The sequence below is a fragment of the Apis laboriosa genome, unplaced genomic scaffold (genome assembly GCF_014066325.1).
Source record: "Apis laboriosa isolate Shangri-la unplaced genomic scaffold, ASM1406632v1 scaffold68_cov148, whole genome shotgun sequence".
NCBI lineage: Eukaryota > Metazoa > Arthropoda > Insecta > Hymenoptera > Apidae > Apis > Apis laboriosa.
Genome location: NW_025224135.1, coordinates 3,673,807 through 3,698,513, shown reverse-complemented (window position 1 = coordinate 3,698,513; position 24,707 = coordinate 3,673,807). Strand labels below are relative to the sequence as shown.

Below are 24,707 nucleotides of genomic sequence, written 5' to 3'. Positions count from 1 at the left end.
TATATTTTATATATTTATATTTTTTATATTTTTTTTATATTTATTTATATTTTATTTATTTATTTATATTTTATTTTTATATTTTTACATATTTTATATTATATATATATATATATATATATATATATATATATAAATCCATGTAATTCAACGGATAAAAATAGAAAAAATAGAAAATTCGAGTATCTGTTTTATTACACGTTTCTTTAGGAATATTTATTTATATTCCGGCTACGTTAATTTATACCGTTTTCCTCTAATTAGAATAACTTTGATTTCGCAATATCATTAGTGAAACCTTAGAAGATATTTTCCTCGAATAATTGTAATAACCTCAGCAGCACAATTCCATTAGGGAAATCAGAGAAAATTCGATCGTATGAACGTAATTTAGTGCGATGCGATTTTCGAGTAATTAGATCATTGATAATAATAATAATAATAATAAATAATATTATGATCGAATTATCGTAATAATCGATCGATTCGACTCCTTTGCTCTCTGTACAAATATATATATATATTCTGAATAAATTTAAAATGCGGGATAATTCAAAGAAATTACATCAACGATCGATACACGATCACACGCTTTTTTGGTACAGACGGACACGCAGACGGCTGCTAGCAGCGATATGGTTAATTATGTTACCCGTTAAAATGACGTTAGCGAGAGTAAAATAAACCCTTTAGTTAACAGGAAATATTAAAATTGGATTTCGCTAACCGGCTTTAAGCTCACTGAATGCACTTTTCTCAACATGCTGTTTACAAATTACGGATTACGAACGGGTATTCGATTTTACTTCGTTACTTCGTGATCGTAATATAGTTAAAAATTCAATGTGAAAGCACGTATGGATTTAAAAATTTTTATGGATTAAATTACTTGAAATTTTGCGAATATTTCGTGCAAAATTACGAAAGAAGGAAAAAAAGAATTTGCGTAGACGAGAAGTCATACTCAAAATTGAATCGAGGCAAATCATTGCTTTTGACAATTACTTCACCATCATATTATAAAAAATCGATTTAAAAAAAAAAAATCACTTTTCGTTTCGTGAAAGAGAAAGATTAAATTCTTCATCAACCTTAAAAAGAATGCTACATTATGTCTGATATTAATCGAGAAGGTAAATCTCTGCTTTTAATTACGATTACGAACGTGTTAACAACAATGGAACAATGTAACCGAACGAAAAGACAAACGCTCGTTTCTTAAGAAACTCTTGTCGAAGATGAACGCGCGATCTAGTTTGAGAAACAAGTTATAGAGGCAATACAAACTAAACGAAAGGTGTACCCGATTACTCCACGTTGACGGTGAACAGCACCGTCAGGGTGCTCTGATAAAAACTTGAATCCCCTTTTACAAATATTTGCTATTCCACGAAACGCGAATCTCTCGCGAGAAGTTTTCCAACTTCGCTTTAACGCGTTCCTTGTCGCGTGTGTCCATCGAACTCCTCTCCGTATAATAATTTGATCACTTAGATATTGAGAATTAATCCTTCTATCCTTGCATTTTCTTATTTATTGCTTTTCAATCCATACTTCATTGTATATAGAATACAGAAATATTAATTGTGATAAAAAAAAAAATATTTTAATAATATTCATCATTATCCGATAAATGTGATAAAATTTCACGAAAGAAAATTTAATCACACTTTTCGTGAATATTTCATTTAAAATAGTTTAATTTGAACGTCGAATTTCTATAAAAAAAAAAAATGTTTATATAACGATGTTTTTCGATAAACTGTATTGGATACAGTGTAACTTTGAAAAAAAAAACTCTTCAAACTTTTTCGGGAACTTCAGATGTCCCGGGACGTCATTTAAACTCCAACCAAATCCGCAATTAATCGGGAACTCGACCAACAACTTGTCCGTAGGAACCATTTAGAATGGTCAACTACGCCAATTCTTAATCTTCCGGATAGCCATCGCCAATTCCTAACCTATTCTACTCTTGACATCGATCTCAGTCACAAACTCGGTCGACGATTAATTATAAACAATATCTAAATGGTCTAATCTCGTTGGAACTTAACCTTCTATGAAGGTACCGATGATATCGATATTGCATATCGTTAATTTTATTTAAACTTTGAGAATTACATTAATTGATAGATAGATCGAACACAATTCTTAATGTCGCGTTATAAAATACGTATTTACGCTTAAGATACGTATTTATTTATAAAACTTGAATTTTCGTAACGTGTTTTAATATTTAGAAGTATAAAAAATTATCCTAATTAAATTTAACCTCACTCGCAGTTTTCTTAAATATAACACTTTACTTTGAATTCTTTATTCAATAAATTATTATTACATCGATCGTTTTTTTAAACGATGAACACTCTTCATTCATTAATGTCTTTAATATCTAATGATGATCAAAAATGTTACTCGAGTAACCGAATGGATCCAGTCCATTTGGATTAGGTTCAAGGAAAAAACGCGGCGAACCAATTGAATGAACGTCCAGTGACTGACCGAGACCAAACTGAGTGAATGAACAGAGAAGGTTAAAGAGTGGGAGACATGATTCCTCCTTTCACGTTTGAAAATCAAATTGAAGAAAATATCAAAAATTAAGAAAAAAAAGATTATATATAAATTAACAATCCATGAATTAATAAAAGAATATTAAAAGTTTAAGTTCTTGAATTCGTGCTTGGAAAATTATGTTTAAAATAAAACGAAGTGAAAAATAAAAATGTAAAATTCATTTCGAAAGAAATTCAATAAATTACTCTGTTGCGTTCCTTTACAAAAACCTTTACAAATTCCTTAACGGAAAAATCAAATCGTTTCGAAGAAACAAAAGCCACAACCTATAGATATTTCTTATGAAAAAAAAAAATAAATAAATTAACCAATTCCATTCAGACAGTATTTCTTCATTCTCCGTAACCATCCCTCTTTAATTACTGCCATTTTTTCACCATGACATGGCAAAATTTCTATGAAATGTATTCAATCATTCGAATATCAAAGTTATTTCAACTATTACGAATATAACAATGATAATAAATAATCAGGACGTAGGAAGAAGATAAACGAGAAATTTCGTACCGTGTACATTCACTGGTGTTCCATTCGATAACCGACTCGTACGTAAACTCAAGAATTCAAATCAATCCGATACGATCGAGAGCTCGAACGCGACTGAACCGGCCAACTTCTTGCATTTCCCGATCCCTTCCCTCTACTGCGTCGCGCGACGATACTAGGCGCCATGGCGAGGGGTGGGGGAAACCGTCCAACCGTGCAAGCCTCGTCACCCGGAAACGACGGACAAAGAAGAAACGAGGAGGAAACGAAGGAAATAATGGTCTCCTTTTATGCGCGTCTTTAAACAATCGGTGATAGCGATTTGATCGCAACAAACGACAAGATGGTTTTGATAGAAATGTTCGTTTCCCTTCTATCGATGAATCTTGTTCTCCTTGAATATTTATTTATTTGAATTTGATTTGAATTTCGTTGAGGGAAACCTAAGATGAATTAGAACGCTTAGAGTTATCTGCTTAAAATCTGATCTCGTTGGATCATTCGGGGTTATAATATCATATATATATAGGGTTATTTAAACTATTATATAGAATATCAAGTAAATTATTTATTGATTTACGTCGATATTTTTTTTTTCTTTTACGCAGCAAATTATTTCTCTTTATGCTATTATATTTATGCTTATTTTTTATACTTATAAATTTTGAATTTATTACATCGGTAGAGATGACACAAATTTATATTTTAACGATTGACAATATTTTCTTAAAAATCTGTATTTGCATTAATTTCATTTTCCACGTCGTTTAAATAAATATTCCTGGACAATGTAATGTGTTCTATAAACAGAAACCTTGTTTTTCTAGAATTTCATTTTATGTCACGTATTTCACGATATATCCTTTTTACTTTTGCATGTTTATTTTTAAATGAAATTCAAATACGAATGATCTCTACATATTACAATTACAAAATTTAAATATTTGAAATCAATAATATTTTTTATTTCTAAAAAATTTCCGAAAAGATTAATGCCAATGTTTCGCATAATTCGTCGAGAGAAAAAAATCATTTGTTTCGAAAGAAAAAGGAAAAAAAATCACGATTATTGGAATATTTTCCAACACTTCGTCCTTCGAAGTTTCAAAGTCGTTTTTTTAAACGAAGCTACTTATTTTTGGAAAAGTGACGACAAGATGTTAATCATTTATAGCAATGACCTTCAAACGACATCTGATATAAACATTTATTTTAAATCATCTTAACATCCTTCGTAAACGATACATCATTTTTTTATAAATTTTACGTAGCTTCAAATCACCACAAAAATTACTCTAAATATTTTTCTTCCAAACGAGAATCTTTTCTTTCGAATTGATAATTAATCTCCCCTTAAATTATAAAAAAACAAATTGATCCTCCAATTTAACCAAAAAAGAAAATATAATAATCGAATAAAATAATCGTGAAAACAAGATATATATAAGAATGAAATTCTATTCACTTGGAATGCAACAAATAGATTAATTGACCAATCAAAAATACTTAAAGGCCAGTTTATAAGTAAACATACATAAAAAATAAAAATAACAATCCTAGAAGTAACCAGTAACTGTAAGAGCTCACTTGGAGGTCACGACTCACATGATGCGGAAATACTGACAAATATGGATCCTAAGTGCTTACATCCTATAGACACCGTGTGGGCGTGAACTTGATAAGATAAAATCGAGGGATTAGGTAAGGATTGAATCTAAACAAAATCTGGGTCGCGTTTGGATCAAGTTATAAAATGAGGTCTGGGTTAGATCTGGGTTAGCATGGATGTGCGAGTTCGATAAGGGTGCGACGTGTGTGCTTATGTAAGGGTTTGTCTCGATTAGACGCGGGAGTGAAAGGGCGCGGAAGATATTGCGATATTGCGGGGTGAAAGAATCCGGGGAAGGGTGACAAGGAAGGAGGAGGAAGAGGAGGAGGAGGACGATGATGCAATGATGCACGCCCCTTTTTATTCCACGTCCTTTTCAATTCTCACCAACGAGAAGGATTCCTCTTTGGGGAGGAAATTTTCATTGCAGAGGTGCAATCGGCAGTGGGATGATAGGTTAAAGGATAAATTTATGGCTGATGATATTTCAGCATTTGTGCCCTTTGTGGATCGTTTCTTGTTGATAACACTTTTGATATACACACGTGTTTCGAAACGTGGAGGAAAGCAGATGAAATTTTAATCGTATTTATATTTATATCCTAAGTTTCTAGTTATTACTTTCGAAGGTAAATAAAACAAACAAAAAAAAAAAATATTTAAATATCGGGTAATTGGAGACAGTGGAAGAGGTTAACCATAAATAAAAATGAGGTTAAAAATAAAATAAAAATTTCGTTGAAGTAATGAAAACAATTCAATGAGGATGGATCAGCTTTTATTCGATTATTTCTTTATGTGTGTATATGAACAGAGCTAGACTCTTTTTTTTCAAAATATTTCTGCAATAAGAAATGAACAATAACATAATTACGACAATTACGTTCGATCGAAATTACGAAAATATGGAATTCGATATTATATTATTTGTTCTGGACTAGTTTTAGACAATTAGACTCCATAGATCACGTATACGTTCTTCTTTTAAAATTCTGTCAAACGAGAGTTGATATTAAGGGATGAAGAAGAATACGAAAGCGTTAGGATGGATTAAGAATGAGGAATAAATATGTACGATACGTGACAAAGACGCATAGAATGCATTATTGCAGCGGAACAGCAAACGCCTGCGAAGCAACGAGGTATAATGGGTAAATACGAAAATGGAGAATGCGACAGAAACTTGGATATTCGAAGCGTCAACCGAAACCGATTGAAACTCTTTTGACTATACGACGCTCTTTCATTATTTCTTTCTTCTCGTGTAATTTCTCGTGTTTCCTTGATTTTTCGTATCTAATTTATTAGTCCAATATCATTCGAATATAATTTTAGGTTAAGTTGGATTATTTCCTTCTTCTTGTTTTTTGATATCCGATTAATGAATTGTACTAATTCGAATTTTTCTTTTTATTAAAGAAAATGTCAATCAAATTGACATTTTGACGGGATGTAATTGAAATTGTCATGAAATTTAATCGTTAGATTTTTAAATAAAAAGAACTTGACTTGTTTCAACTGATTAACGGATCTCGAAATTTCGAACGAGTTTAAAATGTAATCCTAACCTCAAAATGATGAAATGTTTGTTACACAGGTTTTCTCGAAGCTCTAGGGAAATCGCAAATTCCACGATGGTCTACTTTTCTTCGAGAATGAGAATATTTCCACGTCTCAAAACAGAGAGAGCAGAGAAACGACGTTTAGATCTATTTGCATTTGTACCGGCGAAACTTAAGGAATAAACGTCGCAACGACTACGAACGACATGGAAACGACAAAATAATGGCGGCCCTTCGATGTCGAGCATAATAATCAGCACGGTTGAGCGGATCCTCTGCCACCAATTTGCATGTATTCTCGGAGCTGACATCCTCGCTATTGTATGTAATTTGCGCGAAGAAAGCAAAGCATTTTATCGATAATTAAATCCAAGAGGACGTACGGACGATTCTTTTCTTAGGTCCCTGAATAACTGCCCCTCGACCTCGTGTATATATATATATATATAGAGTGATTAAGCTTTCCAAAGAATTGAAATTTTATTTCGATTGAATTATGAAGTAAAATAGAAATAATATTATTAATATAAATTACGCATTTATTAAATTACAATATGTATGTAATTTACCGTTTATATCTCACATTTTCCAAATGTCACATATTTACTTACAAAAGATTACGGTAAAAAAAAAAAATGGAATCACGTTGTGAGAAAATTATACTTGACGCGAATTAAATCTCGAATTAAAATAGCATTGATGGACATTCCTCTAGATAAGTATGTACGTATTCTTCATGTACAGTTACGATGTGAAAGATGGGTAAAATTAAAAGCAATTTATGATTCGTATCGTACATACACATTAAGAAAAAAAAAAGACCGCAGATAAGTAACAATACGAAACATGCGAAGAAATATGCTTATCGATTGCACAGGGCTTGAATTTATCGCGAGTAAACGTAACAATACCCTTTCACGTTATGAAAATTGTAATGGCGACGGTTTATTGGGTAACTCTCGGAACGAATGTAAGGCGAATTTACACAGTTAGCTTTGAGCAAATAACTGTCGATTCGACGAAATCGAAAGTAAAGCGAGCAATTTAAATCATTTTATGAAAATGAACAGAATAAAATTTGAACGAAAAATTATATAGAAATAAATTGGTATAATTTATATATTTTTGTTCGAATTTATTAAAATTAAATATAACATAAACGCGCACAAAAAGGGAAAATTCTTTTAAAGAAGAATATTTAAATAATAGAAAAAACTTTTGAGTACAAAATTAATAATTTATTAAACTAGATTAGAAAGATTAAGGAAAAAAATTGTGAAGAGAAAGAGCATCAATCAATTAGCAATTAAATTGCAATGCTTTTCCAAGTACTCGTCATAATAATTACTTTCATAGAGATGATCTGTAGAGTTTAAACTAATCGAGACTTTCAAAAAAATTTCTACTTTTCCTTGTTTTCTAATCTATTGAAATAATAATTTATATTTTATATCTTATTCTATGCGCAATTCTAAAACAGAAATATACAGTACTAAATACATAGGCCAAATATAACAGTTGATGCCGCCACTCGATCGTTCAATTTACGACTTCACTGTACCTATATCTAATACGCGTCTATTTGAACAGCAGTCTTCACGCGAACGCACTGTGATCGGTTTTATTACGAAGCGTGCATCTATAGCGAATACACATACACCGTATAATGCTTAAGAACATTAATCGTACCTCAATCGTTCGTCAACAATTACCTGCCACAAATGATAACCGTCATTTCAATCCAACTACTACTTACGAACCAATTTCTAAATAATCATTTCATCTCGTAGATCGAATATCTCTATTCTATTCGATCGAAAAGCGAGAAAATCCGCATGATTCGTCGAATCGCGCTCACACTCGACGTGGTCCGCAGAGCGAAGAGAAAATTGAGAAACACGGGTATATATACCCAGTGCGGGTCGTGAACGCGGGGTGGGGATTCGGTGCGGAAAGGAGGAGTGGGGGTAGAGGATCGGAGTGGGGAGGGCGGCAATGCGGCGGTAGTTGCGCCGCGTGTCGGATCAGCTGTGAGCTGGCAACCCGAGTCAGCTGACTGGTCGCGGCCCCTCCGCTGCGACAATCGATATCACGCTTTGCTCCCGCTGTTATGACCGTGGCTGCGTGTTCCTTCCTTGCTCAGATATACACCCCAACCCTCTTGACGCTTATGAATCTTGCGAATCGACTTATCACCGCCCACTAGGGGTTAACAAGAGAAGTTGAACGCGTGTGAATTCGAAGGAAACGCGACGAAGAAATTCCGGTTATAAAGAGTACCTTTATGTGGATAGAAAGGAAGGAATATATCCAGATTGGTGACTGTTAAGCTGTTGAGTTATTGAGGAACAAATATGGTGAAATAATGCGTAAGTTCTAGTAAATATACTACCTGGAAAATTGTTGGAAAAAATGAATGGAAAAGAAATCGCAATATATTTTTCTTGATGAATTATTAAAATTTAAATATGTACTTTAGACGAAGCACGATGATACGTAGAAGTGTAGAATTCGATATGTACTTATGTAAAAATTCAAAACAACTCTAATACTCGTAGATCATAATTTCTAAGTGAATTTGATCTTAAGAAAGCAACTAATTGAATTACGATATTGTTACACCTAATTCGAGTATTATATTTAATAGATTCAACGTATATATTTGGTACATATATTATCAAATCGTTCGAAAAATCAGGAGAAAAAAATCGAATTCATTTGCTGGAAACAACCATACGCAACAAGATTGCGTCACAAAGCTTTACAGCATCCTAATAACATTTCCTTTCCGCTTTGATCATCGTTTATAACATCAACAGAGGAATTCGAAAGTTTGAAAGCAAGGCGGACGCGAAAATCTCGCTTTTGGAACTCGCTCTTCTGGAATTGCAGCCAAGGGCGGAAAGTGGACCGTGACCTTGACTCGTCCTCGTCTTTCCGGCTTACACACTCCGGGCCACGCGGGCTTAAGACCTGGTAACGATGCATTTTGCGCCCAGAGAAGAAAACGTCGAGGAAGAAGCGAGAGAAAGCTTTTCGAGTGTCGTTTCGTCTCGAGAGTACACTCGTTATTCGTCGATCGAGTAAAAAGAACGAATACGAAAAGAGTCCCATTCAACGGGTAATATCGTTAACGAGTCGTTCTCCCCAATTATTTCTCGTTAATGAACACTGCGTTTATTCTTTATCAAATTCATCCGCGTTTGCGAAAAATACATCGACTAGTAGTATTAACTTTCGAAAATTTTACTCTCGAAGAAAATCGACTATCTCGTCGCCTCGAGTGTGATAGAAAACGTTCGATCGTGATTTTCACTGGTGAAAATAACCGGTTTCCTATTCGTATCTGGGACGAGAAATACGGCTGAAAATGGGTAATTTCGATCGTTAGAAAGGAGAAAAGTAATAGTAGTGTTAATAGTTCCACAAGTGTTTTTTTTCTTCTCCCTCTAAAAAAGGAAAGAAACTTTCGTTTGTCGAGTTAACAATAATTATTGTTTCGCATGTAAAAATATAATTATATATAATTATATGTAATTAAATGTAATATAATTATTGACAAAGATTCTCGATAGAGGTTGATGTAACGTCACATTTGCATAGGATATTTCATTAGGTAAATGCCCAACTCTCGTTACACAACATACAAGTAATTTTTTATCGGTTAACACTTTACTCTGAGCAAGATCAATATCGCTATCTTCGATTTATCGTTAAATAAACGAGCTATACACACGGGACACCATATGGCGAGCCATCGTCCTCATATTTCAGAAACTTTGCGAGCCATTTCAATTACCTGGGCTAGTTACTTCGTTTACATGCAATCACTTCCTCCTTAAACTTGAGCACCGAGGAAGATCCTCGTTTAACGACGTCGCGAAGTCGAACCGATAATAAAATTTCTTAAAAGCTGTCCAATCATCGATCAAATTTGTAAATCGTAAACGAGATTTACCTTGCGTCTCTTAAATTTCTTCTTCTTTATTTATCCGTTCTTTTCCCTTGTCCTTTCAATATCGATCATTACGTCTCCAGATTGATTAAAATGGGCCCGACTTCCATTAAAAGTTCTACCAAACTTAAACGATTCAAAAACAATCAGTCGATAGACTGTTTAATTTGTGTCATTACACTCAAGAGTTTGCTCAAAGTTAATTAAAAGAAACTTCTTCTTAAAAGAATATCAATAACATAAGCACGAACCATAATACATAAAAGAAAAAAAAAAAAAAAAAAAAAAAAGAAGGTTAACAAATATCACATGAATTAAATTACACGTGAATTTTTTTCATTCACGATCGAATATAATCCGTTCATAATCATTTATTTCGATTTAATCGAATGGACCCGCTATTACACCCAACTGGAAATTTACAACATCGGGAGGAAAATAACTGCACACGGTTCGATTCGGGACGTCACAACAATTCGCCGTGATTAAAATATATTCACACCGTCGAATAAATTACCTTTCATTTGCTTGGTAGGTAATCAAGGCTCCCCGAGCCGGGCATTAAATCACCCCTGCCGCACGAATAACGACTCCTCTCTCCTCCTCCTCCTTTTCGTAACACCGGCCAGCAACCGAATAAAAACACGGTGGTACGATGACCGTCGGGAGTACACGGAAGTCGAAGGGCGAAAACAAGAGGAGCTTTTAACTGCGTGATTATCCGGACGATCGGCCGCTTCCTGATTGAGCGTGGCATGCACCACCACGGAGATTGGCGCCAGCAGCCTCCACCAGGATTACGACGAGCAAGGATGCCGATCGATGGGAGGAAATGGCGCCCGAAAGGCGGCCGTGCAACGTTGCCCAGTCGCTCCTTCGACGCGTCAACTTTTCCTAACGTTTGTTTACTCGACCACCTCTCTCCTCTTCCTTTAGTCCAACGGATCCCCGCGCGACCATTAACTGTCCCTACGCTACGGTCGTGAAACCGAATATGCGCGCATGAGTGTGCGCACTCGACACTCGCCTAGTGGAAATGTACGCGGTTGTGTAAAATGATCGAACGGTAGAGGAATATTCGTTTCTTTTATTCCGTTCGATTTGACGTGAACGCGCCATTTCAAAGATGTATATTATAAGGTACAATTGTGGTTATTTTGGATCTCGTTGCATTTTTGCTTTGCTTCGATTTTTATCACGTTGAAGAGGAAATATTGAAAAGGAATTAATACAGTTTAATGTGAGCAATGCAATTATATGGTCAAAAAAAAACTATTGTGCTAAAAAAAGCATAGAAATGTTTGAGTTATAATAGTGTCTATTTGTAATGTAAATTTCCAGTTTTTGAGATACTTATATAGGATAATTAATTGGAATATTGTGATAAATAAAAAAAAGATTGAGAATATTGAGATTCTCGGTGACTTTAGAACTAGAATTCGATTTAAATTTATGAACATACGTTGAGCTTGATCTCGTTACTACCATGCTATGCCATTTTTCGGCATAAAATTATATACTCTTTTCTATGCATACATACACACACACATAGCCGGCTGTTCATATCGTGTTGAATTTATGTGTTCCAGTTATGAAATCAAGTGTCTGCTGTTACGCATCGTGTTCCGTTTAGATAACTTTGCAGACAGAGATTTTTGGCGAAAATTCGCTTGGGTAAATGTGGTTACGTATGTATATGTAAATATTCAAGAATAATATCTATTTTTAATATTCTTTTATACATATTTCATACACTTTTCGTTACTTTGAAAATTCATTTTCCTACGATATTAAATTAACATCTGATAGACTTTTAGATTTCTCTATTTTTACCTTTGGAAAATTTCTTCGAGGTCTTTCAATGATTTTATTATTTAAATGCTAGCAAAAGTAAATTAGAATAGAATTACTTTTCCAAAAACACGTTAACTGATAGACTTTTAGATTTCTTTGTGTTCACTTTGGGAAAATTACTTCGAAGTTTTTCGACGATTTTATTTAAATGTTATCTTAATAAAGTAGACTTACTTTTTTCCAAAAATACGTTAACATTCGTTTATATATACACAATGTTTACGCATATTCGTTCGAGATTGACTTAAACAACAATGTGCATAGAACATAAAGCATACCTATGGGGAATGATGTCCAATGATATGATTCCGTAAACATAATAGAAGCGTATACACGATACATATGTACTTACGTACAATGCAGAGAGTGGATATATGTGAGCTAGAATTCCGTAGAGGGTGAGTTGTTTATACAGAGAGAAGGATGCGTCGATGGGGATTGAGAAGGGAACGAGTTCTTGGGAAAATTGCAAGGTTCGAGCAAGGTGGGGGAGGAGGGGAGGGGGGAATAAGGAATCGTAAGAATGGAGAAAATAAGAGGAGGAGGGATGATGTTGTGGAACGAAGAAGAACGAGAAGAGAGTTGAAAAGAGAGGGAGAAAAGTAAACAGTGACAGAGGGAGAAGGAAAGCAGAGCGGTGAAATGGGTCATGTGCACGATTTCTGTGCAGAAACTAGAGAGACGGTACGCGTGTAATGTACTCACACCATAAGAAAAGTTGACCGTTGAGTTTCGAATTCTCTTCATTATTTTTCGTGATACGAAATTAAATAAAGTTATTAAAAAATAATTCAGAAACGATTCAATCTCAGAATAATTGATCATCTTTATCGAGGAAATTCGATAAGTTTTTTCACGTCAAATATAATATATTTATTTTCTCGTCTCGCACACGTTTTCACGTATATGAAATTTCCATTTGAAATTTTCCGGTATTAAATGGAAGCCTGTTATATGTCATCATGATTATTTATTAAAATTATGAAAATTTTGCTTTTTTCTGTTCATCTTAAATTCTCTATATTGCAAGGGATATGTCACGAGCAAATATTAATATTGATAATACGATCCATACGGTTTAACGTTGGAAAAATCACTGAAAATCAATTCGATATCGTTATCTTTTATATTATTTAATACGATTAGAAATTTTTAATAACCGTTAAAGAGAGATCGTACCGTATTGTGCACGGAAAGAAAGAAAGAAAATATCGTGCAACGTTAAAAATCAATTGATCGTTCGTGTGGTGAGAGACGTCCGTACTTTATCTCTCTTTTTCTCCATTTACTTTTTTTACCACGTCTACCGAATATTTATAGAAAAACCGTAATTCCACGTTTAGAAAAGTATAGCCTCAAATAAAAGAGACCATTGAAGCAAACAATTCTTAACTTATATTAGATAGATCTACGTAAAAATAAAATTCTAAAACGAAGAGTATTATTATTTAAAGTAAAAAAAAAAAAGTTATAACGGAAGGATAAAATAATACGTGGGATGCCCGTGCATCGGTTCATTTTTTTAAAACTTTGACGGCCATTTATATTCAGAAAATTGTCACTTTCCATCTTTCAAGATTTTTAGAACTTTTTATATTTCAATTAACATGACTTAATTAAAATTACAATTTATAAATTTTACCGTATATTTTTCGTTTAATAAAAAAAAATCATAGAGAACGATAGATTTTGAATGTTAATTTTATCAATCAGATTTATGCTCGAAACGAAGATCTAATAAATATTAAAAATAAAAAAAGAAGAAAATTTTAATTACGCATTTTATTTGCACGTATTTTAATATCGCCGTATTTATGCATATCATTTAAAACGATTATGATTTGCACGCACGCAAGAGGGTGTGCTCGATTGATCGATATCCACATGAAATATCAACAAGATCGCTAATGTTTTCGCTAAGTTTTATCGATGTTTATAGTCTTCACGTAGTTCTTTCCGTTTAAACGCATCCTCAATTTCACGCATATCCTAATTGAGGAACGCATGAAGAGGATAGATTAGATAATGATACAGATTCAGAATAAATAATCAACGATATCAACACGATACGTTGACAGACAAATAGCAGTTAACTCTCACAATTCACGATATTTAATTTTCAATTTTTTTTTTTAACAACTCTTTCAATAATAGATGTACAATATTAATAAATTTCAATATATTTTTGCTCGCGTGAAATCAAATGAAATTTTAATCTCGTTTCTTCGTCGTGGTAGATAAAATTTATATTTAAAAAAGATTCTTTTTTTTTTTTTTTTCACACGACAATGTCACGTCGTAATTCAAATCTTGCATAACGAGATTTTTATAACGCGACGTTCTTCTGAAACTGATGTTATACCATCTGTAATATGCTTGTTTAGAAAAATGGCGCCATCTATTATTTAATAACCCGATTATTTAATCTCTTAATTGTAATCAAAGAAAGATTCCGTTGAAAAACTGGAAAGATATATATCCTAACGAGTATAAGATCAACAATGGAATGGAAATAGTTTAAAATAGACGAAAGATAAAAAAAAAGTTCGAACTCGAGATTTACCACGAATTTATCAAATAACAGACAGATAATAACTTTAAATCCGTTCGTCCCTATTCACGACAAATTTCCCTCCCCCAATTCTGTTATACACTCGTTGAAAAGAGCCATATCCTCCATCATCCGCATCCCTCCCCCCTCCCCTGTTCCTCCAACGAAGCGAAACAGAATCGGAATACCAAAGAAACGATCTTTCCATTCTCTGTCCATTAAGCAGCTACTTTGACGTTTTCATCGAATCGATACGAGAAATACACGTTTCGAATTGCACCACCGCCCCATCTCCTCGAGAACAGAAATCCTTATTCTTTCCCCTTTGTCTAGGGGGGAGGAAGGGGAAAGGAAAGGATCGTTCGTTTTCTGCTTCTCGATACAAAGAGAGAGAGAGAGAGAGAGAGAGAGAGAGAGAGAGAGAGAGAGAGAGAGAGAGAGACATGTACCATTCCATAAGGGAAACCTTTTCGAGACGTTCCTAGCAGTGTTCTTCGGGACGAAAAATGGCGTAACGTGAGCCGATTAATGGACTTCCGGTCTTCCTGAAGAAAGGAAGCCTTCCCCGAACCGTGGGCCGTGCAGGACACCGTGTAAACGGTGCAAATATAGCGAGAAGTCTGTCAAATGTTCCTCTTTCGTTACAAAGAGTGTAAACGATGAAAAAAAAAAAAAATTAAAATTTTTAAGAGAAAGGGAATATTTTATTATTCGAAGGAATGTTTATAATTGTCACAAGAATATGTATATAATATCCTCTGTGAAAGGGAATTTTATGAAAATAAAAAATTTCCATTCGCCATTTTTTAAGTTTTAAAAATTTAATTTTGAAAAATCTTAGAAAATTGATCGATCGATCAGATTCGTATAGATCTGTTCTTAGGCCAATTTCAAGCAAAATAATTACAAATTTTTCGAAAAAGAAAAATAAAATTTTTGAAGAAGAAGTGTTTAAAAATCCATCACAAAATATTCTGTGAAATCGTTGTTTCGTCCCTGCGCGAGAAAGAGAGAGAGAGAGAGAGAGAAGAAAGAAGAAACGAAAGGAAAAATGGACTCGCGCTAAGGAAGAAGACTTGACGTTTCCAGGGTTGAAAAAAACCACTGAAGGAAGTACAAGTTGGCTGTTCTCGGCTAAAATTAAATTTCACAAATGGACGATGCGGTTAATTAAGCGAAGCACGCGAATGTCCTCGCTTTTATTCGATTCTCCTCGACAAGGATAAGTCCAAAGATAGTTACTTTTCTTCCCCCCCCCTTTTTTAAATATCTCTGATTTAATATCTATCAATTATTAATTTTCTAACACGACACGTGATAGAACGATGAATAAATTGAAATTTTAGAATAAGGACGATCGGGAAGAAATCAAATCTCTCAAATCAAATAATTAAATGATATCAAATTATATAATATCAAATTTAAATCTTTCTTCTTATTAGAAATTTTCCGAAAAAATGGAATTTAATTTCTAGAAAAATTAATAGCTAGCAATCAATCGAGATAAAATTTACATAGAATATTTTTCAAAATGATGCTTTTGATAAAAATCATTAACCAATTAAACATTTGAGACGATAAAAATATATACCAAACATCAATTATTACATCGATTCTTCCAAACCAGTAACTCGCACTCAAAATCACTCCAAATCGAAACGTGTTATTTACGGTTCATTTCCAAGGTCACCGTGGGTTCGTTTCATCTTATACCGTTTCAAGGGTTATGTCAGGGTCGATAGTCGGGGAACGAGAGCACTGGCTCTCAAATTCGTTGGGACTGATTGGACAGGGTGATCGATTCGCTGGTAATCGAGGGGATAACCCGAGAAAGCGATCGTGACTATTGAAAACACGCGGAAGACCTCGAAAGAACGAAATTGGGCCACGCAAACAGCCACGAACCAGAGCTACTCTGTGTAGCAAGGGCGAGCAAGGTCACCTGTGCTTTCTTAATATCGAGGTGATTGTCAAAACAATCGTTGAAATACACCTAACAAAAATATAATTAACGCGATGTAACGTGTTTGTTTCTCGATTAAAGTGTTCATAAATCGAGTGGATAACGTTTAAATTCAATGATCAAACTTTTTCTCGTTGAATTGAATTTTCATTAAAATATTAATTTTTTTTGACAATTCGTGTAACAGATCGGTTCACATAATAGGAAATCAATTAGTTCTTTTTACAAATTTTTGTTGTTACAATGTAAAATTTTTCGGATTATACAACGCAGTTATCGTATTATGTTTGTTTTCGTTCGTAACGCATTCATCATATAATCAAAGTGACGCACAGCGCTCTGTTCAGCTAATAGGAGGTTAGCTGGAGCTCACTTAATTAAGATATCGATGAAAATTTCGTTTTCGATAAAACGAGGATTCTATTACTGTATCTATTGAATCTATAGAGAAATCAATGGATGGAAACAAACGGACAATTGAATCGGCAAGTTATTCACAATGTTAATCAACAAATTGCAATTTCACAAATACTTGCACACCAAGCACAAACAATCTTAACAATCTCACGCTATTTCAATTTATAAATTCAACACGCTTCGACATCGAACGTATATATTGTCATCACTCAAGCTCAAAGGATGGTCGCGTTACGTTAATTATTAATATTGCCAAAAAAATAATATTACAGGCGTTATATTTTTAACGATAATTGCAAAAAATAAAAATTTGAAAACCAGCCAATTTTTTTCGATTGCTTCCGCTGTTGATGATCCATTTAATTTCCCTGATAAATTTTTTTTTCACCGACCAGCCCAAATATATACCAATTACGATACAGGTTTTCCCGAACGGCCACGAATGGGCGTGAAAGTTTTATCCGCGGAACACGCGGGTCAATATTGGCCCACCAATTATTCCCGCCGGAGAGAAAATTAAATTTCGCATTCCGCGTTGAAATTCGGATTTGAAACCGAAGAATATGTCGCATATTAATTTTCGGCCGTGTGGTTACACGGTTTCGACGACACGTTCGCGGGGGGAATCGATCAAACATTGACATAACCTCAATACTTTAGGCCGCATTCGAACTTCCGTAAGAAATCGAATCGGTCACGTGACGTCGATACCGCTCTTTATTATTCCACGTACAGACGTTCGTCCTTTCCGAGTTTAGTGATAAAGAACGATATTGCTCGGGAAAATGATTGGCAGATTAAATTTTGTAAAAATTTGATGATACACAACGGAAGGATTTACAAGTTGAGTTTTGAAATGTAGGATAAGAAAATTTTCACGTACGATTATATTATGCAAATATAAAATATAAGTTGAGAAATATTCTTTTCGAACGAATATTTTTCGTATTAAAAATGTTTGTCATTCGTGAATTCTTATTCGTGCAACTTGTTGTTCCTTGAAAAAAATTTCCGTTTTATTTTCGTATCGGAGATACATATATGAATATCTTTGATATACAGAATAAAAAAATTCCATTTTTAAAGAATATCTTCTCTGCGATCAACAAATTCCAAGTTTCCACCGTTCCTTCCACCTATGTTCTTTCTCGTCGTCTCAACATTCATAAAATTCCTTCCTTTAAAAATTTCATCTAAATCATCGACCTTTGTGAAACGTATATTCTCTAAAATGTAAAGTGAGAAAAACAATCGAAATAATGCACGATCAATTGTTTTTAATACAAATTCCAAAATATATATACTTCAAAATTTAGACAAACTCTAAAAATAGTAAAAAATAAACGTATCTCGTCACATTTATGTCAGAAGCATCAATTCGATAATTTATATAATCTACATTTAGTTATTAATAGTTTAAAATATGAAAAGATTATCGGAATCGATATTTTCGAGATATTTAAGAAAATATTGTTTCGTCGTTCGTTTCGAATTAAAATTAATAAACTTACTGGCATGTAATATACATATACAGGCAATAATATATAATATACAATAATATACATGTACAATAAACAGGCATGTATACACACGTTCGTGTGCTTTTGGCGTAAAGGTGACAATACCCGTTGATATTCCATTTAACCATCGATATCGAACCAGTTTCTATAATTTTTCACGTCACCAACACACGGAAGCGAGAAAACATCTTTCGACGAGTTTTATATTTGAATGTTTTCGATCGTAGTTTCGTTTTCGTTCGAAGGCGCGTCTTCAACTGACACGGGCAAGAAAGAATTTTTACGGTTGGACGGGTTCGAGCGTACCTAACCTTCTTAACAGCCGTATTCCTCGCGAACAGCGGGAGACATAAACGAGAACGAGCGCGAATGCTCGTTTCTTGGAGAGGCGCCATAAGCGGCTGGACAATAACGCCACTCCGCCTTTCCAAGAATCGTTCTCTCGCGTTTTCGACCGTTAATGGCTGACTTTTCGTCCTTCGTCTCGTCGTCCCATCGTTTTTATATTAACGACACGTGAAGGATTATCGACACGTCCAAGATTAGAAAATTCGCGAGAACGATGAAAATCGGACGAGTGGGGACGGTTGAAAATTTCACGAGGGTCGAAAATCGGGCGATTTAAAATTTAAAAAGTTCGATAAAAGTTATTGACACGAAGTTGGGAAGAATTATCGGATTATCGACGTCGACAAAAATTCGAGGATTAGAAAATTAGATTAGGTTAAGTAATCACATTATTGTCGAGATATTTCGATTTCTGTGATATTAATATTTTTTTCTCTAATTTTCATTTCAATTTTATCAATTTATTTGTGCTTTCTAATTTCTTTACGATCGATAACAGCGATGACATTTACGAAAATTGGCATAGATGAATTACTTTGTGATTGGTACAACGTTTTGATTCCGTTTCGTTGATCTACAATTTTGTGAATGGATGTTATACAAAGAGATATATCAGCTTTTGCACGTTATTGATACATCGGTAACGTGTCCAAATTTTTTTCTCTTCTTTCCTTTTTTTTTTTGCCCCTTATAAAAAATGTTGGCTAGCAGCAAAATGCTATCCAGAACCTGTTATTCAGGGCAAACAGGTTAATCCGTTAAAGTCAAAGTGCCAACTGGATCGTGTGTAGGATGCTGGAGAATCTACTTGATGTGCCAACCAATTTGGCAATGTTCTTCGTGTAATACATCGTGTAATACGTCTTGATGGATCGCTCATCACCGTTGCTTTTATATCAACGAGCTAAAGTAAAGATTAAAAAAAGACTAAAAAACCGGTACAAACTCGATTAATTAAATAAAACTCTTTTAATTATTTGTTTGTTTATGTTCAAAAACTTCTGCCATCCTCGACCGAGGATACTTGAGAATTTCGAAAATGTAAAAAAATTCACGTTGAAAATTCGAAGATACAAAAAAATTCGATTTTAAATTGAAAGAATTTTAAAAGAAAAAAATTTTAAAAGAAAAAAAAGAATTATTTTAAAAATATGCTTTCAACCGCGTAATCTTCCCCATCTCGTTTGCACCATGAAATACCAAGCCAAGCCTGAATTACGCGTCATCCCGCTGAGCGATTGTAGAACAAATACAGAAGAAAAAAAAAAAAAAAAAAAAAAAAGAAAAAAAAAAAGACGATGCGAAATAACGAAGAGGCAGAAGGAAGATAAAGAAAAATCGCGGATTGCGTCACATTTCGTGCAGTGTTCGCGCCCGTAAATCACGAGAACGTCGAGCGCGTGTAAAACACGCGCTTTTCTGGGAAACGCGAGCGATCGAAGAGACGGCCTTGGCGTTGGCCGAAGTCGTCATGGCGGAAAAATAAACCGCGTGAAAGGATAAATCGAGAATCTTGACATTGCACCGTTTTACCATGATTCGAATTAAAAAATTTTTCACGTTTCTTACGGCCTTCGATTCGTTTCGATTCGCTCCATGAAACGATATAAAAAGACTCGCCATTACGTGTCTTAATTGATTTCTTAACGATATTCGATATTTTTAGAGGATTTCAGTCTCGAAATGGACGACTTTTCTTTTAACCAAAAATATAAAACGTAATATGGAGTTTGAAAGAATGGTTCTAAAATATATATTTCAAATTTTTAATCACACTCGTTGTTTCTTAGTTTGAGAGTCTAAAATTTATTTATTTCTATATTTCTATAATAATGAATAATGTTGATTGTGATATCTGTTTTAATAGAACATACCACATACTTGAAGATATATCTTTTTACGAATAAATTTCTTCGATATATTTCTGTTGACGCATTACGCGTATTCCCTGTGTCATAAATCATGCTGATTTCATTGGAAATTGTTCGAACGAATATTCGACAGTTTTGCGATTTAAAATAACGAACTTTTTTTTCTTTCGTTTTCACAATTTTAGAATTCGCAAGGAGATCGTGAGAAAACGAATTTATCGGAAAAATCAATACAATTACACCGTCGACCGTTCTATTTTTGATCGTAGATTATCAATTTATTATTAAGAAAAATCTTATTAATCTTTCCCTTTTATTTATATATTTTTTTTAGAAAGTTTCACGAAGCAGCAGATAATTATCAGTCGATTAAGCAATAATATATATATATATATATATATATTGGATACGCTCGAATGGTTGATGAATTTTCCAATGAATTTCACGTCTTGGACGCGTCATTTGTTTTTTTTTTTTCGATATTAAATCGATGATAAAGTCGAAATTAGATGGTGAAGAAATTATTAAATCATAATTATAAATAGATGGAAATTTATAGTTACACTTTTGTCCTTATGATAATTTTCATCGACGTTTGTTTCATTGAGAATTTAGGAAAGATCGTCGCATTTCAAGAAGCTTCTCGTTTCCCAAATGAAATGTTACACAGGTGAATCCAAAAATAATGCATGCCAACCGAACTGAATTAAATTGAACAGCTGCAGATTTGGTTAAAGTATATCCGGTTTGTCTCAATTAAATATACGTCTCAGTTCGGAACTATTTTTAATTCGATTCGGGAGACGAGTCGAAGCGATGGCAAGCGTACGTCTGATACAAGCAATTTCCTTACCGATTCACTTCAATTCGAATTTCAACTCGAACGAATTTCAATCTAACTCCTGAAGCTAGATTATTGCATGGAAACCCAGCCGATTCTTTTCATTTTATTATTTAAATCGACAAACTTGGAGTAGGAATAAATTTTGAAATTCCTCAAATGCACGTGAAAAAGTTCTAATTCGAACAAATGCAAATTCAAGAAGATTAGATTTTTGATATTTTATATTTCGATACTGTTTGATACTTTCATCAAAATGTTGTTTAAAAACTTTTTATAATTTTTTGTACGTAAAAACTTCGATCGGTTTTCACTTCGAATGAATTTTTTCGTTCGTGTGCGTATATTTAATTACAAACTTGCTTTTGATCGAATTTTAAACCGATCGATTCTAGTTTTTCAAAAAATTTTAAAAAAATTAGAACTTTACGATTCAAAAATCGAACGTCAATTGATATATATATATATATATATATATATATAAAAATATGTAAGAAAAATGATAATTTTAATTCTTCTAAAGTTTATTTATATTGTATTACTCTTCTAAAGTTTCAACATCTACAATGAATCATTTACTTCCCACGATTCCTTTAACTGTATCTAATGAAATCGCAATTCTCGAACGTTAGAAAACGCTTGAAACGCAATGCTATTCAATGTCATCTTGATTTTCGCAATCAGAAAAACAATCCTCGAGAAATTATTATCTAGATTTTTTAGATATCATTATCTAGATATCTGTACTACATACGTTATATTATTTATTAACTTAGTTATTGAGAAATTGGATCATGATATTTTTTTTATTGTTCTTTTCTTTTAGCCTTATTACCACGCACCGATAAGGCTGTTAATTCCTTCACCACCAATTGTTTGCATATTGTCTCAGCATCGGCTGACGTGTCAAGACCGATCTCTCGCTCGCTTGTTATCGCGTCGTTCAAACAATTCTCGAGACAAACAGATTTCAAAAAGTTCTACCTCGTCAACAATCGAGTGCACTCGGTTATATTTGTTTCAGTCTAGAAAAACTTATAAGGCAAACCGAAATATATATATTTGCTTTCCTCTTATGTGACCATGTTAAAGTATTACAATTTAGTTTTAAATAATTCTAATTATTCACATTGTTGAAATGAAAATTTGGTATAAATAAGATTCGAGTTAAAGAAATATTGAAAGAACATAATAATGTGTGATAATTTAAAAATAACTAAGTAATAAGGATAAAAGTAAGTAATAAATGATTAATAAATTCAAGATTTTCTTCTTTCCCTCTTTCTCAACAACTTTTTTAAAAATGATTAATAGATATGTAATTTATTATTCAAATGATTTGCTAACATTGATGTAAATTACAAGCATTTATGTTTCAATACACTACTTTCACGAACTGGTATATAATTTATTTATATTTCATTGAATTTTTATGGATCAATATATTACAAGTTATCTTGACCCAAATTCTCAGAAATACGGAAATAGTTTTATTTCATATCATTATAATCAGTAATTAATTAACATAATTAACAAATAAAAATCGTTTTAAAAATAAATACTAAATTTTTTGCATGTAATATAATCTATTAAATTGAACACGTGTTCTTTATTATCTGTTTTCAACAAACTATTTGCATTTTTTGTTTAACTAGACGAATACATAAGACGAATATATGCAACTGGAATTGTTTGAGAAACTCTGCAAATATTGATTTTAACGAAAACAATTCATATATATAACCTTCTAAATGTATTTTGAAGTAGAAAAATCCTTATAGTATACTTATATATATAACTTATGATTTCGAAAATAATATTTTTTAACATTTATTATAATCTAAACTAATATGCTAAAACTAATTTACTTTTTCTATCTTCCTATTTAAACAATTCGTATAATAATTATAAGCAAAAGCACATGCTAGTATCATAATTTTCCAAAATTCACGAACACTTATTTCATCTATTCATTTTCCTGCTATTTTTTTCAATCCGTATAATTATCTGTGTTACGCTCGAGACGTAACATAAACATTCATAAACATTCATTATTGCTTTCTCAATAACACAGCATACATAGAATTCTCCAAAAACTTATATAACTCCTAACAGTTCCTAACTTAACCTCAAACTGCATTTGCATTCCAGAAAATATCGCAAAGCACGCTAATATCAACGTTTCTAAATTACATTATATTAATGGAATCTTTCAGTTTTGCATCTGTTCAATTCTATTCAACAAATTCGACTTTCCTCAAAATTAGTCACGATTGGCAACAAAGAAAGTTCGTTAGGTAGAATATTCAAAAGGCTCTCGCGAATCCTTGCCGGTTGAGATGCGCGCAGGCGCATGATGCGAAGACTGACCTGCAGAAACACGTGACGGTGTCCTCGACGTCGATGGAAAGAGAAGTGTCGATGGCCGAGTATTTGAGTACCTTCCTGCTTCCTAGGCCAAACATCGAACCAATTACACTGAACACTTCACGAGAAAGACACGACACACCAACTGCTTTGTCGCAAAGGATCAGGAAAACTGACCAGCGAAACGATGGGAACGAAGGAATGGAAACAGAGGAACGGTATAAAATAGGACCAGAATATACTAATTGAAATAGGAGTGGGCGAAACAAGAAAGAAGGGGAAGAATGCAGTGGAACACACGATGCTAGATACGCGTGATTGAGACGCGCACGGATACAACGAGTAACGAAGCACAGACTGACGTCGCCGTTCTCCAGGCGTTCGCCAGGTACCAGTGACCGCTATCGGCTATCGGCCGCTACACGATAAACGGAGAAAGCGACTCGCGGTCGTCGTTGCCTTTTCGGTGGGGGAAGATGGGTCTCGGAGAGGGAGTAGTAGTGAGTGGTAGGGGATACGAAAAAAAGCGGGGAATAAAGGGAAAAATAAAATATAAAGGCCTATACGCACGATTCCTTTATTTTGGTCTAGCGTCGAATAGATTGATATGATTGATATTAAAATCATTGATTATTTTTAAATATATGTATCAGATTTATTATTAGATTTTTTAAAATATTATCTATAAGATAAAGAAAATCAATATTGAATTGTAGAGAATTGTATATTAAAATCCATAATTCAAATACGCTTTGGATATTGTTTTGGCCTACATATATAATT

The 24,707-nt window shown here is 33.4% G+C and overlaps 1 protein-coding gene across 5 annotated transcripts in view; it reads right to left on the bottom strand.

The window, feature by feature from the left end:
• Positions 1 to 24,316, bottom strand: part of LOC122718948 (MOB kinase activator-like 2) — a 47,842-nt gene extending 23,526 nt beyond the window's left edge. For 3 of the 5 annotated variants that reach the window (XM_043944373.1, XM_043944375.1, XM_043944376.1), the window contains exon 1: positions 3,088 to 3,203. Coding sequence is in view for 1 of the 5 variants with exons in the window: in XM_043944377.1 (XP_043800312.1) it covers positions 23,928 to 24,022 (95 nt within the window). In the remaining 4 variants the exon portion in view is untranslated. Of the gene's footprint in view, positions 1 to 3,087; positions 3,204 to 23,927 lie in introns of those variants that run through there. The other 2 variants (XM_043944377.1, XM_043944374.1) reach the window with 2 other exon arrangements.
• Positions 24,317 to 24,707: the final 391 nt, after the last annotated feature.